This window comes from Papio anubis, chromosome 13 (genome assembly GCF_008728515.1).
Source record: "Papio anubis isolate 15944 chromosome 13, Panubis1.0, whole genome shotgun sequence".
Taxonomy (NCBI): domain Eukaryota; kingdom Metazoa; phylum Chordata; class Mammalia; order Primates; family Cercopithecidae; genus Papio; species Papio anubis.
The window spans coordinates 95,347,337-95,367,950 of NC_044988.1; the positions used below are offsets into that span (position 1 = coordinate 95,347,337).

The window sequence follows — 20,614 nt, forward strand, 5'->3', positions numbered from 1 at the left end:
TTACTGTGTGGTCTCAACAAATAATGTCTATGGGTCAGATAATGCCCGTAAATTTGGCATTTTCAGTATCTAGTCTAGACCTTACCCATGCACCCACTCATCAGAGTGTACCTCTTCAACGTGCTTTCACCTTGGGACCTTGTCTTTCTCTTCAAGCAACACATGACTCCTGCAAAAATGCTAACTGGCCTTCTTTTTGGTGTATTTGTCCTCATTCCCTTCCTTCTCTGTCTTCCCTTACCACCTTCCCATCCAGTTCATCATCAAATCCTGTTGACTGTAATCCCCAAATAGATCATGAATCTCATCTTCATCTCCCAGAAAACAATAGTTTAACCCTCCTAAAAATTATTGAAATTAAGAAATTTCAGGACTAAAACCTGAGTTGTTTTGATCAGACCTAGATTTCTTGCTCCCTTGACTCTCCCTCAATGTTGAAATGTAGATGACATACTTAACCTGCCATATGAGTGACATCATTTTGACTAGAAGAATCTCATACAGTGCATACCTTTACAACAGCCTACTGACTTTGTGTTTTCTGACTGTGGGATATCACAGTTGAGAAGAATTAAGATTATTTGGAAGAGAGTATTAACAAAATTATCTGGGGAAGGTATTTTCTAGTTACTGGAGTACTTAATTGAAAGTGAATTCTGACAAATGATAATTTTCAGGCTGGAATTCTTTAAAATCTTAATAACAAAACCCAAATATAAATGACATTTTTTCTACTTGAAATATATTGTTAATAAATGCTTGATCTTTTGAAATTCTGTTGCCCCCTTCCCAACAAAAACAAAAGAAAAATTTTTGTTCTCTCCTCTTTGCCTAGTGAAGAAAATCATACCCCAGTCCAGGCAGTTGCTTAAGCAGAAAAACCTAGAAATCCTTCCCGATGTATTTTTTTTTCCCCTAAACTTCCTTCTCTATCTACCTCACTCACTCCTCCCATTCAATACATCATCAGGTCCTATTGCTTTTACCTTTCAAGTAGATCTTGAATCTTATTTTCATTGCTCTCACCTTGTGCCAAGTTACTATCATCTTCATTTTGACCAGTGCAGTCATCTCCTAAAATGGGCTTTGCAGTTCTTTTCATGCCCTCCTCCAACTATTCTCAGCAATCAGAATGATCTTTTAAAAACATGAAACTTAAAACCTTTAATAGTTTCCTATTGCACTCAGCATAAAATCCAAAAATTCTTATAGAGTCCACTGAGCTTCTATAATCTGCCCCCTGCCCATCCTTCCAGACACATCTCACACATTCCCTTTTACAGTGCTCCAACCTGCTCTAACCCTTTAGACAAGATATTTCTGTTTCAGAACTCTTCCTCTGCCCAGTCCTCTTCCCTGTAAGCTCTCTGATAGCCCTTGTTTGTTCTCACTGGATCTTCATTGAATACCTAAAATATTAGGTCCTCGAAGAATGAAGCACAATTAATTGTGTTTCATAGTCTGGTATTTTTCTCAGTGATCCTACATCTTAAAATGAGTTGGATAATGCTTTGGAGGATGTCTAGAACATAACTTACAATATTATAGAAATAAATTAGAACGTAAGGATGTTTAAAGAGAGAAATCTACTTTTTTGGTATCATCCTAATTAACCTATCCCTCTTAGATTAATGTTGATTGTAACTGCAATTCTTTTTTTTTTTCACTCTTATCATAGACGGAAAAGGCGTAACTTCAGTAAACAGGCCACAGAAATCTTGAATGAATATTTTTACTCACACCTCAGCAACCCCTACCCCAGTGAAGAAGCCAAAGAGGAGCTGGCCAAGAAATGCAGCATCACAGTGTCACAGGTGAGAAAGGACCCATGGGTCTGTCTTGTTCCCTGTGGATACAGGAACCCCATTCCTCCCTCAAGGCGTTATAATCAAATTTCATATCCAAATGTTCTGTCATCAAAAAAGATACAAAGAAAATGTAGATATTTCTACAGTTTTAGGCAAGATTTTAAACCTTTGATAATTTTTTTTTTTTTGAGACAGAGTCTCTCTCTGTCGCCCAGGCTGGAGTGCAGTGGCCGGATCTTGACTCACTACAAGCTCCGCCTCCTGGGTTCACGCCATTCTTCTGCCTCAGCCTCCAGAGTACCTGGGACTACAGGGCCTGCCACCTCGCCCGGCTAGTTTTTTTTTGTATTTTTTTAGTAGAGACGGGGTTTCACCAGGTTAGCCAGGATGGTCTCGATCTCCTGACCTCGTGATCCGCCTGTCTCGGCCTCCTAAAGTGCTGGGATTACAGGTTTGAGCCACCGCGCCCGGCCAACCTTTGATAATTTTTAAAAACCCTAAGTGGCAAGGAATCAAGACCACCACCACCCCCATTCCCCAGTGTAAATCTTCTCTAGAGAGGACATAAACATGCCATGGGGAGAGACGCAGTTTACACTTAAGTGACTCTCCAGTAAATGGCATGTATTCCTGATTTCGCTGATTTAGATGACTGACCTAAGCTTCTACCAGCAGGAAACCAATTTATTTTGTTGCCGAAAGGAAATTTAATATAACTCTTTGGTGAAAGCTTTGAGGAATTCACCAGGCCCTTTCTTGGTAACATACTACAATGTTTGAGTCCCAAGGATTTCTTTGCTTCCTTGTTATCCATTAAACACGAGAATTAAATTCATGCTTTCAGGGTTGTGGTTTTGGGGTTTTAAAAAAAAGTTTATTTGTAATAATTTCTGACCCTGAAGTTAGTTGTCATATTCTAACAAAAATACATTCAGTTTTAGTCAAATAGACTGGTATTTGGACTGAGGATTGGAAACAAATAAATTAGCAAACACCTGTACCTCTTTAGAACATAAATATATCCTATTAGCATTACCTCTAAAATACAAATTTATTTAAATGTTTATATTATTGTTAATAGATGACATTTGAAGAGCATTTCTTTATAGCATGCAAAAGCAGCAGTTTACCAACCAGTTTTTGTAGTGAAACTTAAGGAAAAGCTGACCCTTGTCAAAAATTTCAGTGTTCACTAGGGGTCACATGAAACCATTTTTATAAGTAGTTTCTAAATAAATACTCGTGCTGTAGATAAAGTTCAAGATACTAAAGATCCCCTTCAAGTTCCAATGAGGGTCTCATGTCAGTGTATGAAGTCATTGTTATTTAAGGGAATAGGGCCTGGGTGTAAGATGATTTCCAGCTCCTCTTTTGGCATTATTTTCTGTAGAAACTCAAGAGCAAGCTTTGATTCATAACTAAGATTTCATTCAAGGTTTATTGTCATTTCTCTTATGAAATGGTATATCTTGATTTCTTTGTACGCAGTTAGAAATGGAATATAACTGATTTGGATTACCAGCTTACATAGACATATATTATATAAAACATTACAAACTGGGTTACTTACTTCTATATGAAATATGGAGGAATAGTATGATATGCTGGGTTAGCTGGAGAAGACAAAATTAAAAGAAGAATCGTTTCAAGTAGGGTTTTATGGTGAGTGCCTTTTCCCTGAACATTAATGAAAGGGTTAGGTTCATGCCAAACACCAGATGATGATGCCACGTCTGGTTTTCCTGTTCTCACAACCACTCTCTGACTTAGAATTTGAATGTTTGTGGATGAATTTAAGGTATTTTCTTGCTTGTTTTTAAAAACACTTCTATAATGTATGCACCATTAGAGAATAACACAGATTCATATCATCTATTTCAAAAACAATGAAATCTGGAGTTTTCATTAGCTGTAGTACTTCACACTTTGTGTGTAGTGTAGAGTGTGCTCAGTACACACTTGTGGAATAAGTGATAAAAAGGTTTCCTTCTGGCTATTCTGAACTAGGGAGTTTTAACGTCTAAAATAGCCTAGGAACCCATTTACCAGTGTGTGTTTTTTAAAATAGTTAATTACTAAATTTATTTCACTTGTTTTCTATGGAAAAATAGCTTTATTATGTTTTGATTTTTTTTTTTTTTTTTTTTTTTTTTAGCAATTGCTGAGAAAAAGGTACAGAGGTAGAAATAATATAGATATAGCTCTATTACTTTGTCTAAAAAGCAAACTTTCTGACCTTGTTTCTTCCAGGTCAGCCTTTCAAACACAGAATTTCAGAAATAAGTTATGCTTATAAATTTTATGCTTATAAATTAACGGCCTTTTGTTTAAGTTTTTAAAAAGTAAAAGCAAAGAATTTCTGTTCCAGGCCTGACAGGTCAACTGCTTTTGCTTTTTCTTTTTTTAAGACAGGGTCTCACTCTGTCACACAGGCTGCAGTGCAGGGTATGTTTGAACTGTAACTTTGAACTCCTGGGCTCAAGCAATCCTCCTGCCTCAGCCTCCTGATTGCTAGGACTACAGGCATGCCACCACACCCAGCTAATTTTTTAATTTTTTGTACAGACAGGGTTTCACCCTGTTGTCCAAGCTGGTCTTGAACTCCTGGCCTCAAGTGATCCTCCAGCCTCAGCCTCCCAAAGTGCTGGGATTACAAGCATGAACCACTGCACCTGGCTAACTACTTTCAAAAGAGAAAAAAATATTGTTTAAAATGTAAATCATACTGAAATACAATGAAATTTAGAATCCAGAAATTGTTCATAGAGAAAACTAACTTCAAAAATATTGAAACCCCCTGAAAACAGGCAACTGGAATAATACTAATTTTACTAGATGTAGAATATATGAAACTGTGATTTATTATTTACTGCAACTGCTTATAATAATAGGGAAACTTCAGAAGAAATGTAAGGCAATATCTTTAGTGCTGTGAGGGCAGGCTAGAATTTATTAAACAGGACATAAAATGTGTAAGGAACAAAAGAAAAGATTGATAGATTCAATGGTAGAACTTTTGTTTATCAAAGTACTTAATAAAGACTGAAAACATCAACATGATACAACCATTGAGTAAAGATTGGATCAGATATAATTATCAATAGATATTATATCTAGAGGAAAATTTAGATGAAGAACAAGTTGCAAGAGATTTTTAAAAAGTAATAATAAAGTGGAGAAATGGAACAAAAACTTGACCAAGTGATCAGAATCAACATCACCAAGGAGGAGCAGACAGACATTAGGTGTAGTATTTCATCCAAGAACGTAACCTGAATCTAATCACAAGACAACACCAGACAAACCCCAAATGAGGAATGTTCTACTGAGGACAGAAGCAGGGAGGGAGCATTATTCTTTAAAAACATCCAAGAAAGGCCATGGAAATGTTCTAGATTAAAAGAAGCTAAAGAGATATGACAAGTAATTTCAATACTTTACCCTAGATTGGATTCTGTACTGTAGGGAAAACCATACCATAAAGGATATTGTTGGGTTAAATTTACTGAAGTAAATTGAAATTGATAATTGTACTATGGTTATGTGAGAGAATCTCTCTAGACTTAGCAAATACACACTGACTGACTTAGGGGTAAAGGACCATGATGTATGTAACCTAGCCTCAAATGTTCAGAAAAAAAAAATGTGTGTTTGCATGTATATGTGTGTATGTGTGTATATGAACAGACATACACACACAGAGAGAGCATGAGTGCCCACAAAGATAAAACAAATGGGGGAAAATGTTAATAATAGGGGAAGGGCATATACAGATATTTCTTTATGTCATTTTTATTGTTGCAGCTTTTTTGCATGTTTGAAATTATTTTCAAATAAAATATTTTCTAAACTGTGGGGACAGTCCACAGACTGCAAAAAGATACTTACAGGTGTATAAACAACAGAGGATTAAAACATAAAATATAAGGAGTGCCTATAAATTAGTAAGAAAAGGCAAAAAACCTATTTCAAAAATAGGCAAGAGAGTCAAAGAAGGATTTCATGGAAGAAAAAATAGAAATGGTCAATTGTATGAAAAGATCCTCATTCTTATTAGCTATCAGGAAAATGTGATTTAAAAATTGCAGTGAAATAACTTACATTTCCTAGTTTGGCACATTCTGCTACCAAGAATGTGTAGCAGTAGGAGCCCTTATAATATTGGTGGTAGGGATGTAAATTGATATAGTCACTTCGGAAAACTTCTGACATTATTTTATAAATTTGAACATGCATATACCATTCAACCCACAATTTCTAGAATACCTCTTGTCTGTATTTCAGGAAACACTGGTAAGAACATTCATAGTAACATTGTTTGAAATGGCAAAAAATTTGAAACAAACCATTTGTCCACAGACCGGAGAAATGAGTAAATATGCTTTGTTATAATCCCACAATAGAACACTATATAGCAGTGGAAAAAGAGTGATCTACATGTATCAATTCATGTTGAGTGAAAAATGCAAATTGGAGAATACACGTAACATAACATTTTTACAAAGTTTAAAACCAAGCAAGCTAAACAGCATATTGTCAGGGGACACTTATATATGGTTAAACATAAAGGAAGAAAGGCAATAATAAAATTTAAAAAGGGCCGGGTGTGGTGGCTCACGCCTGTAATCCCAGCACTTTGGGAGGCCAAGACGGGTGGATCACCTGAGATCGAGAGTTTGAGACCAGCCTGACCAACATGGAGAAACCTTGCCTCTACTAAAAATACAAAAAGTAGCCAGGCATGGTGGTGCACACCTGTAATCCCACCTACTCAGGAGGCTGAGGCAGGAGAATCACTTGAATCCAGGAGGTGGAAGTTGTGGGGTGAGCCGAGATCATGCCTTTGCACTCCAGCCTGGGCATCAAGAGCAAAACTCCATCTAAAAAAAAAAAAGAATCCAATGATATGGGATCAAGAAAGAACAATCAAGGAGTTTCAGTGTTACTAATAGTCTTTCTTAATTTTAGTGGCAGGTTTACAGAGATTAATTATTATGCATTACAAACCTGCATATATAAGGCAAGAAAGTCTCATGTCAGTTATTAAATCTAAATAACAGAATTTAAAAAGACTGTTTCCATTCGTTTAACAAATATTTATTGAATAATGCTGATTATGTGCAGAATACTATGCTAGGGATGAAAGAGACATCAGTGAACTTAACCAGACAGACCTGTGTCCTAACTGATAGAAATGTGTACATATACTCACTGAAAGATATCTGTAGGAATATCCTTAGTAACAGTATCCATAATAGCCAAAACTAGAAACAATGCAAATGTCCATCAATAGGAAAATAGGTATATTTATGTATATTTGGAATATTTATGTATGATATATTTATGTGTGGTATATTTATGTATATTTGGAATGTTATTTAACAATGAGAATGAATGAACTATAACCACATGTAACTACATAATGCTAAGTAAAAGAAGTGCTTGATTTCATTTATAAAAAATGGAAAAACCAACTTGATTTCATTTATAAAAAATAGAAAAACAAGCAAAATTAACCTTGGGGTTAGAAATCAGATTAATAGTTATCTTTGGGGGAATGGTGATTGGAAGGAGGAAGAAGTATTTCTCGATCTAAGTGGTAGTTCCATGGATATGTTCACTTTATGAAAATTCATTAAACTCTTTACCTATGATGTGTGGCCCTTTTTTGTATATTTTTATTTTATTTGACTAAAGAGTTTGCTTACATAACAAAAACAAGCCTGCCCTCATGGAATTACATTTTTGTGGGAGTATACAGATAAGTAAACAAGATAGTTACGAAGTGATAGTTACTCTTGACGAATAAAGGAGGGAAGGGGTTAGAGGATGCAATTTTTAATAGGGTGGTAAAGAAAGCCCCTCCTGAGGAAGTATCTTTTGGTTAGATTGAAGGAGATGAAGACAAGTCATGTGGATAATCAGTGAAGAACATTCTAGCAGAGGGAACAGCAAGTACAGAGGCCCTGAGGTAGAAGTGCCCTAAGCAAGGGAACAAGTAGTAGGCGATGAAGTTAAAGATGCTGGGGAAGAAATAAACGGTTCATGGGCCTTCTAGGCCATGGTGATGACTTGGGCTTTCACTGTGAGATGGGAAACTGAGGAGTGACATGGATCTGACTTAAGTTTTATAGGATCACCATGGCAGCTGTACTGACATTAGACCCTGGGAGGCAAGGGAAAGCAGAGATATCAGTTGGGGTACACTTGAGTGTTCACTCAAGTGAGTATTTGTTATAGAAATGATGAAATGTGACTGGGTTCTGGATAAATTGTGAAGGTACAGGGTTTCCTGATAGATTGGATGTAGGATGTGTGAGAAAGAGATTTGCTAAACCAGAATTTGAAATTTCTGATTTCTTGACTTGCTTTGATTAAGTAAGCTGGAGTTCCCCTTTTACCTAACATCCTGAAAATTGACAAAAGAAGAAACTATTTCACATGTCATATGCACTGAGAATCATACTTAAATTGTCACATACTCTTAATTAGTAGAACAGATATTAGTATAATTTTAATTTTTGGAATAGAGCTAATTTACATTGATTATTTGAGTTATTAAGCCATAAAAAACTTCATTCTTCTCCTAATTCCAATTTTGAATTTGAGTTACTGGCTGTATTTTCTCTGCTAGGTGTTTTTAGAATGAAAAATGTTAACTTATTCTTCATTTCTACCGTAATTGAAATGTACTGTAAAGAAAGGATTGATTTAAAAACAAAAACAAATGAGAACCAGAAATGGTAGAGAGATTAAGTGACAGCATTAAGACTCATTCATTTATTCATTCAATCAACATATTTTAGAGCTCTTAAAGTGGCAAATAAGACCTGCTTTTATAATAGTCTAATGTAGATACCAACACAATCTCACCCATTCAGGTGGGGAAACTGAAGTTCAGAGAAGTTAAGTGATTTGACAGGGGTCACAAGCCTTAGTGAGTAGGGGACTTGGGGATTTTTACACAGAGATTCTTAATAAAGGGGGAGAAACTGAAGTCTTACTTTTTTTCCTGCAAGAGGCAATGTGATTCATTCATCCCCAGGGTCCAGGCTGCAGAGTACTGGTTTGTGAGGTACGGACCTTGGCTTATATCACTAGGGCTGCATCATTTTCCTGCTAAGCTACTTTAGAGACTCTAGGCTAGTTAGTAGTCTGAGGTCTCTTTACTCATTAAACTACTTATTCCAAAGCAGTGAATATTCAGTAAGCTAATTAAAATTTGTAAGTAAGATTTCCTTATTAAAAAAACTATTGAAATAAGAAGAAGCCCGTTAAAATAATAATTAGAGCAGGAAAAAAGAAGATGACTATCAAATTACAGTACTTTTTTTCAGCTATACATAAAAGCCTTTTCAGTTGCTTTGGCAGTAGACAGAAGGCAGAAGTAGATTTCTACTGCAAGTATGCAGTTGGTAAACCAGAAACAAGTTGAAGGAAAAGGCAACTTATTTTGTTAAAACGATTCTTTCACATGTCTTAAAAGAAAGCTACAGACCCTCTGTTCTAAAAGCTCTGATTGTGTATCCCAGTGGAGGTGGGACATCATTAAACAGTGTGCCGAGAATAAAAGAGCAGGTTGTAAAAAGATGGGAGCTTTGAGGATGCTGTAGCACCAAGTACAGATGAGGCATATCTGCAAGATTTAAAGAAAACAGAGAAGCTTCTGATTTTTTTGTTGCTGTTGTTGTTCTCTACAGACAATCAGCACCATGATTAGTGTGGTGCTTAAAGCTTGCTCCAGCAATATCAGATATTATATTTATTTTAGAATTGACTATCTTGAGGAAATCTCTAACACGCAGTTGATATGATACCCAAACAAAGGATAAAGAGACAATTTTTCCGGCTGGGCATGGTGGTTCACACCTGTAATCCCAGCACTTTGGGAGGTTGAGGCGGGCAGATTGCCTGAGCTCAGGAGTTCAAAACTACCTGGGCAACCTCGTCTCTACTAAAATACAAAAAATTAGCCAGGCGTGGTGGCACGTGCCTGTAGTCCCACCTACTCAGGAGGCTGAGGGAGGAGAATCACTTGAGCCTGGATGCGGAGATTGCAGTGAGCCAACATCATGCCACTGCACTCCAGCTTGGGCTACCGAGTGAGACTCTGTCTCAAAAAAAAAAAAAAAAAAAAAAAAGAGAGAGACAATTTCCAGCTTAGATTTAGTGTTCTGGAGTTTCCCTATACCTGGAAGAAGTCATAATCAAAATTGTGGTTCCTCCATTTTTTGTCCCCTTTGCCTTCTTTTACCTATTCCTTCTCTTCTTCCTTCCAGTTGAGTATTCTTACCAGTTTTTCTCATGCTAGTCTCAGCACTGTGTCTAACCTTTCCGTTGGCCTGGCTTCCATGAGGCATTTGAGGCTAATAGGTCAATAAATAAGCCAGGGTCCCAGTAGAAAACAGATGCCACACTCAAACTGGAATAATTGGAGGACACTTTATAAGTGAGGTAAAACAACTTGCCCAAGGTCACTGAGCAAGTGATCATTTACAATAGTGTGGACACAGTGTAGGGAAACCACAAAGGATAATACTAGTGATTGGTTCTGTTACCCACTTGGCCTGAAGAGATGAGGGAAAGGTCAGTAGATCTGAAGACAGAGGAGGTGTGTGGAGAAGGCCAGTGACTGAGACCTGAGAAAAGGCAGCCGTATAGTGCAGGAGTCAGGAAAACAAATACTGTGATCTCACTCTTTTCCCTTCCCATCTGCTGCCAGTGCCTACTATTGGCCAGAAGCCTGAGGGCCCCCAGGGCAGCCTTCTGGGGCCCATGACAGGGTATACAGCAGATAGGGAGGAGTGAACAGAAGATAGACAATGTAGTCCAAAGGGTGAAGACACCTGGTCAGAACAGGCTCCACGCTCAAGCCTCCTGACTTCCCACTTCTGTTGATTCTTTGATGTTTGCATCCAGAAACCTTCTCCAGAGATGCTCCTGGGCTTTCCTTGTTTCTTCTCTTTTGATTTCTCTCCTCTCCCAATTCTTCTCTCAGCTATGTGGAGAACACATTTTTCTAAATAAGTATGGGTTTTGAGAGTAGAAACTACAGTTTAAATAAGTTAAAGTACCTTTGGCCAGATCAAATACCAGGCTTTTTGGCTATTTTCCTAATTTGCTCAATAGGTACTTAGTGCCTACTATATGTTAGGCACTATGCCTGGCACTGTGGCAAAGAAAGGTCAATAAGATAGGGTTCTTCTCCCCAAGAAGTATTGAATTTATTGGGGGAAACAGACAGATGTGTTACTGACAGAATATAAAAGTTACCTGAGGAAGCACACAGGCACAAATGGATGCCATGTGAGGAATATAGTACAAAGAGGGATTTACTTTCTACTGAGAGGATCAGGAAAGACCTTCTAGAGAAAATGGTGTGTAGAACCTGGAGAAGGATGAATAAGACTTTGGGAGAAAGGGTATTCTAAGCAGAGGAAACTCAGAAGCAAAAAACAGTTATGTTAGGAAAACAGTTTAATAAGTCTGGAGCCTGTGTTATTATGTGGGAGGTGAGGGATTTTATTATAAGACTTAAGGCTACAGACTGTGAAGACTCAGACAAGCCTGAACTAAAACCCCAGCTCCTCCCCAGTTTATTAGCTCAGTGACCTTGGGCAAGTCGTTTTACCTCACTGTGCCTCCTTTCCTCATGTGTGTAGTTGGGATAAAAATAGCGTGTACTGGCCAGGCATGGTGGCTCACACCTGTAATCCCAGCACTTTGGGAGGCTGAGGCGGGCAGATTGCTCGAGCTCAGGAGTTCAATACTAGCCTGGCCAACATGGTAAAACCCCGTATCTACTAAAAATACAAAAAATTAGCCGGGCATGGTGGTGCAACACCTGTAGTCCTAGCTACTCAGGAGGCTCAGGCAGGAGAATTGCTTGAATCCAGGAGGCAGAGTTTGCAGTAAGCCGAGATTATGCCACTGCACTCCAACCTGGGCAACAGAGTGAGGCTCCGTCTCAAAAAGAAAAAAAAAATAGCATGTACTTCCTAGGGTTACGGGAGTTTCAGTAAGATAAAACGTGTAAAGCACCTAGCAAAGTGCCTATCACAGAGTAAGTGAAGATATAATAGTAATTATTGTTATGCAGTTTCTCCTGCTTGGAATTGTCTCTCCCTGCCCCCTGCCAAACACATACAGACATCTTATTAATTTCTACTCCTTCAAAGCTCACTTCAAATACCATTTCTTCAAGAAGGCTTTCCGTGATACTTTCAGTTCCTATCCTCCATTGTATGTATATTCTCATAACTTCTTTTCCCCATGATTGTAACTAAATAATGATTTGTTAAATACTGTTCCCCTGATAGATGGTAAACTTGATTTTGGCCAGAACTACTATCTTATTCACCCTTATATTCTTAATGCCTAGCACAGTGTGTCCAGCACACAGACATTTATTGAAGATGGTGATTTTTTTTTTTTTTTTTTTTTTTTGAGACGGAGTCTCACTCTGTCGCCCAGGCTGGAGTGCAGTGGCGCGATCTCGGCTCACTGCAAGCTCCGCCTCCCAGGTTCACGCCATTCTCCTGCCTCAGCCTCCTGAGTAGCTGGGACTACAGGCGCCCGCCACCGCGCCCGGCTAATTTTTTGTATTTTTAGTAGAGACGGGGTTTCACCGTGGTCTCGATCTCCTGACCTTGTGATCCACCCGCCTCGGCCTCCCAAAGTGCTGGGATTACAGGCGTGAGCCACCGCGCCCGGCCTGATGGTGATATTATTAACTGATATAGGAAACATATAAGGAAAAGCTAGTTTGATGGAGGAGACATTAAATCTTGGCAGCAGTTATGCTAGGTTCACATTGCCTTCAGCATCTGTTGGGAAATGTTCATTTTGGAAATATAACTTAGAAGAAAGGTCAAGGTTAAAGATACAGCTTGGAGGTCATTCACTTAAGTTCCTAGTTGAGGCCCTGGGAATGGATGAAGTTGCCCAGGGAACCTGCAGATAATAAGAAAATAAGGCTGGGGGAAATGACATTTCCCTGATTCCATTGCCAATTCTAAGGTAGTAGCTAAAAGGCTGAGAATTTAAGCAGGGCTTTAGACAACTTTTCAGGGGTGAAAAGGTGTGAGTTGGTATCTAGCACCTGCTAAAGGATGCTGCCTTTTTCCCTTTGCTTTGGGTTAGGACTTAAACTGCTAGGGCTACATCTTAGCAGTGAGCACATCAGAAATAGACCCTAATGGAAGATCCGCTATTCTACCTTAGAATACCTCATTCCTTGACATTGGATTGCTGCTATTCATAGGTGCTTGGACAAATCAAATACAAAATTTTTTTTGTGGAGAAAGATAGCAGCATCCTAGACTTCAAGTTGTTTCTATAAACAAAGCAAAAAAAAAAAAAAAACACGAAAACAAACAAAAAAACTGGGCACACAATCAGAAAAAAACAGCTATACAAGACAACATGACAATGTTTCTGGTACAGAAACCAGCAGAAACAACAGACAATAGAAACAGACTCAAAACAGTATAGGAAATAAAGGAATCTGACATGGACTATAAAATAACTATGCTTAATGTCTATAATGGAGGAAAGACAAACTGGACAATTCTGTCAGCGAATTGGAAACCATAAAAAAAAGGGTCAAATAAAAATGTTAGAATTAAAATTAGGAACCCAGTGGATTGGGTTAAAAGAAGATTAGACATTGGTGAAAGGAAAATTAGTGGACTGGAAGATGAATCACAAGAAAATAATGATATTGAAGAATACAGAGACAATAGGATAGAAAAATTGGGAGACAGAGAATAGGAGATATGGAGGATACAGTAAGAAAGTCTAATATACATGTGATTGAGCCCCAGAAGCAAATGTGAGAATGGGTCAGAAGCAATATTTTCAATGTAATGACTGAAAACTTTCCAAAACCCATAGCAAATTCCAAGACCTAGACTTGTGAACAACACCAGTCCCCAAACAATAAATAAATAGGAATCCACACTAAACATGGTTGAAACAAAAGCAGCCAGTGGGAAAAGTAAGTTTGCCTTTAATAAAACAACAATTGAATGACCACTGATTTCTTAACTGAAACAATAAAGACATAATACAGTAGAGTGATACCTTTAAAGAGATGAGTCAGATTAAATGTCAGCCTAGAATTCTGTACCTGCCAAAAATGTCCTTTGATAGTGGAGGTGAAATAAAGACATTTTCAGTCAAAAACTGTAATAATTTTTCTCATTTTCTCTCTAAAGGAAATACAAAAAATGTGTTCTGCAGACAGAAATAAAAAGATTACAGATACAGGGTAGGAGATACAGGAAGGAGTAGAAAAGCAAAGAAAAGGATAAATATGTATGTAAATCTAAGTGAGTAGTACTGTTTAAAGTAAAGATAATGTCTTATTTTGCTTACGGTATGTATAGACTTAAAATATACAACAATAATGCCTTGTAAGTTATGAAAGGAGAGTAACTGTTCCAAAACTCTTACAAAGTTTTCTGGGAAAGATGGCAAAAATACCAATTAGTGAAAAAGTACCAATTAATGTTGGACTTGAATAGTCGAGAAAGTGTAAATCTCCAGGGTAGTCATAAAAAAAAGTAAAAGAATATATAGCTTTCAAATTAATAAAGAGAGACAGAGACATAGAATACTTTTTTTAAAAATAAGCAGTCTAAAAGATGGCAAGGGAAAAAGAAAAAATGCATAGTAAGTGGGACAAATAGGAAGTAAATAGGAAGTAGTTAGTAAGATGATAGGCTTATACCTAAATATGCCAGTAATCACATTAAAGTAAATGAATTTAATACTCTAAGTAATAGAGTCAGGATTTAAAAATGAAACTTAATTTTGTGTTCTCTAAAAGACATATTTAAAATATAAGGACATAGAAAGTATAGCAGTATGAAAAAATGTAAATGTGAACAATAGCCAAAAGAAAGTTTGTGTTGATCTAATAATATCAGATAAAGAGCACTTCAAGGAAGCTCAAAAAACATAAAGCAAAACTTATACAATTTTAAAGAAAAATAGACAAATTCAAAATCACTATAGGAGATTTTCACACTTTTCTGTAACTGAACAAGCAGACACATACATATAAGTCAGTAAGGGCATAGAACAGTGCTTCTTAAACTTTAGCATACATAAATAAGAATGATCTGGAGAGCTTTTAGAATATAGATTTCTGGGCCCCATTCCCAGAGGTTCTGATTCAAAGTGTATGTAGTGGGGCTGGCAATTTACAGCTCCCAGATTATGCTGATGCTGATGGTTCTGGAACTACACTTTGGAGTAGCACAGATATAGAAGGTTTTAACAATTAGCAGACTTGACCTAATGGACATATATAGAAACACTACATCCAACAACTGCAGAATATACATTCTAATTTTAAGCACTTATAGAACATTTTGAAAGTTGACTATGGGACAAAGTACCTCTCAATAAATTTTAAACAGTTTAAAACAGACTATGTTTTCTGACTACAGTGGAATTAAACTAGAAATCACAGATAACTAGAAAATAACAGATAACCAAATAAAATTCCATATGTTTAGAAATTAAGCAATATAACCCTTGGGTTAATGAAGAAATCACAATGGAAATTAGAAAATAACTGAATGACAGTGAAAAGATAACATACCAAAACTCATGGGGTACAGCTAAAGCCATGTTTAGAAAGAAATTTATAGCTTTAAATATATATTATATATACATGAATGTGTATGTGGTGTGTGTATGTATGTATATACTGTACATATCTGTATATATGTGCATGTATATCCGTGTGTGTGTGTGTATATATATATATGCACACGCATACACAGTAGGTCCATTTCTAATTTAATCTACAAACACATTATCTGTGTACAATTTTTCTTGCTCCAGTCTTTATAATAGCAAAAGACTGAAAATTCAGTTCAACCTCCGCCTCCTGGGCTCAAGTGATCCTCCCAACTCAGCCTCCCAAGTAGCTAGGACTACAGGCATGAGCCACCATGCCTGGCTAATTTTTGTATTTTTTGTAGAGATGGAGTTTCACCATATTTCCCAGGCTAGTCTCAAACTCCTAAGCTCAAACCATCTTCCTGCCTCGGCCTCTCAAAGTGCTGGAATTATAGGCATGAGCCACCACACCCACCCAGTGCTGTCCTTTCATATCATGTATTTTGATAAACTGGTATTTTAACTTCAGATGACCGTACGTTCTGTGTAGGAAGGCGGAGAAGTCACTCAGACTCTGCTCCAGCACTATTTAGTAACAGTGTGACCTTAAGCAAATTATTTAATGAGTCATTTTTTATCTATAAAATGAGAATAACGATAATTTGCTCAGGGGATTCAGGGGTTGATGAAATCATGTATGAAGAGTGTCTAGTACAGGGCCTGGCGTCTCATGAATGTTCATTAAATGCCAGTTGTCATCCATTCAACCTACATTTTCTTGCTGGGCATACAGAGTCTTATAAAGGATCCAAAAGAAAGAGGGAACAAAGGTTCTGACATCCGGCAAACTAGCGTGCTAAGTATTCACAGGCTCCCTGAAGGTGAGATCCAGGGCGGGGCATGAGGGTGTGTCTGTTCTTAGTCTCTGATGGACCTACCATATATATATATTTTGTATTCTTTACTCCAAAAATGCATGAGATTCATTTTTGATGAGAATTAATTATATATATTGAAAGCTTACTATGCTTTTTGAGGATAGGTATACCCGCTTTAACAATTAAATGAAATTTTTCTGGATTTTTGAAAAGAAAACTGCAGTGGGTATGTGGTGAGGAATGGTGTTTGAATAAATAAGCGTTTCCCTTAAACAAGAGGTGTGACTGTAGGATTTCTTTTCATAGGACACTGAATGCATGTTGATGTTTTTATTTACAGAGATAAGATTTACCTGAAACTTGTCAGAACAAACAGTCTGGCCCATCGTTATTTGGAGTGCTCTGTGCATTCATTCTGGGATGCTGCTGTGTTGCCTGGGAGATGGCTTCACCTTTCAGCGTAGCTGATGGGAGGCAGTTCCACAGTTGTGATGTCAGTGTTTCAAAATCTGTCAAAGAGGCTTTCCATAGAGCCTAGGAAGGAAAACTACTAAGTTGTATACCTACCACATTTTTTTTCTAATAAGAAAAATAATTTTAAAGAAAAAAAACCTCTTAACTGTAAATGTTGTCTGTGGTAATTTAGAGGCACCCCTCAGCACATGTTTTAGGGAGTTGAACAGTGTCATCCAATTTCTATGTACTGTGGCCACAAGGCTGATGTTTTATACACTTTTGCAGATGAGCCTCTTTGTGAATGTCACGAGCAGTTATCAGTCTATCATGCAGAGGAGAAAGGGCAAAGCTGAACTGTAAGAGTGTCAGCACATTATGGCAATAAAATTTTTCACAGCCTCAAATTTAAAAAATACTGTACTTGACAAGGGTATCTGTTTTAAATTATTTCAAATGCTATGGAAACTGAATTTCTATTTGTTCGGTTCTCCCATTAAAAGTGGGATATTTTCCAAAAGTTGGTTTTCAAGTCAGTTGTGATAAATTTGCAACTTCTTTTCTTTTCTCTCGCTCTCGCTCTCTCTTTTTTTTTTTTTTTTTTTTTTTTTTGAGACAGAGTCTCGCTGTGTTGCCCAGGCTGGTGTGCAATGGCTTGATTTCGGCTCACTGCAACCTCCACCTCCCGGGTTCTCCCACAGTTCTCCTGCCTCAGCCTCCTGAGTAGCTGGGACTACAGGCGTGCACCACCATGCCTGGCTAATTTTTGTATTTTTAGTGGAGATGGAGTTTCACCATGTTGACCAGGCTGGTCTCAAACTCCTAACCTCAGGTGATCCACCCACTTTGGCTTCCCAATGTGTTAGGATTACAGGCATGAGCCACCGCACCTGGCCACATTTGCAACTTGTTTTCTTAGAAGAGAAAAAAAAATGTGTGGATTCTTGGGCTAGCCCACATTTTAACCATGAAGGAGCTGAAATATTTTGCACTGAAAAGGTAGAATATAAGTTTGTAGACCTCACCATTTAATACAGTGAAAAAGAAATGAAATTGAGTAAAGAATAATTTTTAAAACTTGTACTAAGTATTAAGAGAAAACAAGTTTTATCTGGCAAGACATAATGAAACGGGCTTTGTAACCTTAGGTGAGTTACATAAACTTTTTGACTTCAGTTTTTACTTCAGTAAAATTGGGTCTTTGTAACAGTTAAATGAGATAATACATGCAAAATTCCTAATACAGAGCTGGCTCATAATGAGCTCTTTGCAAATGGCCACTGTTTGAAAACAGGCACAAGTGGCATTGGAATTCAGGTTTCCTGCAAATTCCAGGTCCAGTGCATTGTCCTGCTGAGTTGGGGCAGGGATGAGAAGGGATACAGGTAGTGCTGTCAGGTACTTGTGCAGAGCAATAGCCCAGCAGGAGGGTGGCAGATGGGAGCTCTTGGTCTTCTGTGGTAGGAATTTTATTCTGTTCAGGTATGTAGGAGTTCACCTCCTTTTCCCTTCTTGCTGCTGCCTGTTCCCTCTTACCAGTGTCTCACCAGCACTGGGGGCAGGGCCAGCTTACCCAGAACTTGAAGCTCCTGGGAAAAGGGGTCCTGACCTTAGGCACTGCAGGAAGTAAGCATGGCGTGTATGCCGTTGGCCTTCAGAGGGTTTTGTTATTGCTGATTTGTTTTAAGAAAAGGGAAAACTAACATTTACTGAGTGCCTGGTACATCCCTGGCACAGTCCTATGTATTCAACATGCCATCTCATTTAATGTTCACAACAGCCCCATAAAGAGGAGGTATCATTATCCCACCTTGTAGACCAGGAAAGGAGAACCTTAGATGGCATGACTTGTCTAAGGTAACATAGGCAGGAAATTGCAGAGCTGAGATTTACACACAGGTCCGTTTGGCTCTCAAACCCATTTATCCAGCTGTCCTTAGAGTTCTTAGAGGAATGCACACAGTGTGTGTATCCAGAGTGCCCAGCCTTTCTGTCCTTGTAGAAACTGTATCAAACCTGTACCTTCTGGAGGGAGAGGACTGGTGTGAAATTTAGAATTTATTAACACCATTAACTTTAAAAATTGAACAGTATCTGGCTTCCATCCCTAACTTCAAATTGAATCACATAATGGGGATGAAAACATTGATTAGGGAGAAACTCTTTGTTAGAGGTAAAATTGTTTACCATGTAAATGTGCTACCATGTTCCATTATACATGACTTAGCATTTCAACATTTCATAATCTGTTACATTTAATTAGGCACAGTACATAAAGTATGCATCACAAGTAAACATGGGGAAACACAATGACAAATTTTTCTAAGATTTGTGCTTCATAAATTTTCAGTTTGTTAATTTCAATAATGATGTTTTAGTGTCAGCTGCTTCTTTCCAAACAAGTGCAGATCCTCTCCCTGACGCAGTTTATTCACGGAAACAACGTCAAGGATGAACTACAAAGTTCTGCACTTCTGCCTCTTAGAGGCTGCCTTTAAGTAATAATTTTTCTCTTTTATTTAATGCTGTTATTAACATGATCAATAAATGTAGTGACAGAATTTGAAACGTAAGATACAATTAAAGCTAATTAATAAATTGGCTTTCAGTGACTGTGGAGACATTATAGATGGTCTAGCTTTTTATTTTGAACATGGAATTTTTCTTAAATGCAAAGCCGCTTGGGAAATTTCAGTGGCTTGAGATTTACAAAGTGTTTGATTTTAATTATTTTAAGCATTCTCAAACCTGTCAACCATGCCCTTCAGATAGAGTACAGTAATGGGATTGGTCACTCATATAGCTCTGGGTCCCAGCACAAGACCTGGCACTTAAACTCATAAAGATTGTTAAGTGACTTTCCAGTGCTTTTTCTGTTTGTTTTTTTTTTTTAATTTATTCATTAAAAAGTATATTTTTCGAATTTGAAAAATCCTAATACTTGCTGATCTGAAAACAATTTGGATGATACCTGAAAACACAAGAAACACAAAACCAGAAATTACTTCTAAACCCCACTGTACATGATAGTCACGTTAGTACTTTTTTCCTGTGCTTGTGTATATACTTACATCTATGTATGTCAGTGTTTGAGTATTTTTACTAAAATAATAAAACAAAGGCTCATGGTGTATAAAAAGAAAAAAATGCCCTTTCTTCCTTTTTTATAGTATATAATGAATATTTTCCCCTTGATTTGTCAATAAATATTTCCCCTCAACATGATCTTTTAATAAATGATCATATTCCATTATACAAATGTGCTATAAATTTAATCTCTCTCTCTCTCTCTTTCTCTCTCTCTCTTTCTATTAATAAGTAGGACTAAGGGGTCAGGCATAGTGGGGCAGTAGGACTGAGGGGCCAGCACTTTGGGAGGTAGGTGGATCACTTGAGCTCAGGAGTTCAAGACTACCCTGGGCAATATAGCAAAACCCTGTTTCTACAAAACATATAAAAATTGGCTGGCTGTAATGATGGCTCACTGCAGCCTCAACCTCCCAGGCTCAAGAGATCCTCCCACCTCAGCCTCCTGAGTAGCAGGAGGCTGAGGTGGGAGGATCTCTTGAGCCTGGGAGGTTGAGGCTGCAGTGAGCCATTATTATGCCACTGCACTTCAGCCTGGGCAACAGAGTGAGACCCTGCCTCAAAAAAAAAAAAAAAAGATAGGGCTGTAGTGGATATCTTTGTACATTTATCTGTAAGTATTTTCTCAAGATAAGTTTTAGTAATCTGGGCAAAGGGTGTGTTAATATTTGCTGGCTTACACTCCAGAAAGGTTATGCTAAATAAAAAGTAAACTGTATCTACCCCCCTTAAGTTTATTTCTTTAATCTGAAC

The 20,614-nt window shown here is 37.6% G+C and overlaps 1 protein-coding gene across 3 annotated transcripts in view; it reads left to right on the forward strand.

Moving 5' to 3' along the window:
* Positions 1–20,614, forward strand: part of PBX3 (PBX homeobox 3) — a 225,849-nt gene that overhangs the window by 191,165 nt on the left and 14,070 nt on the right. For all 3 annotated transcript variants that reach the window (XM_031654517.1, XM_031654518.1, XM_021927649.2), the window contains exon 5: positions 1,679–1,814. In XM_031654517.1, the coding sequence (XP_031510377.1) occupies positions 1,679–1,814 (136 nt within the window). The remainder of the gene's footprint in view (positions 1–1,678; positions 1,815–20,614) is intronic.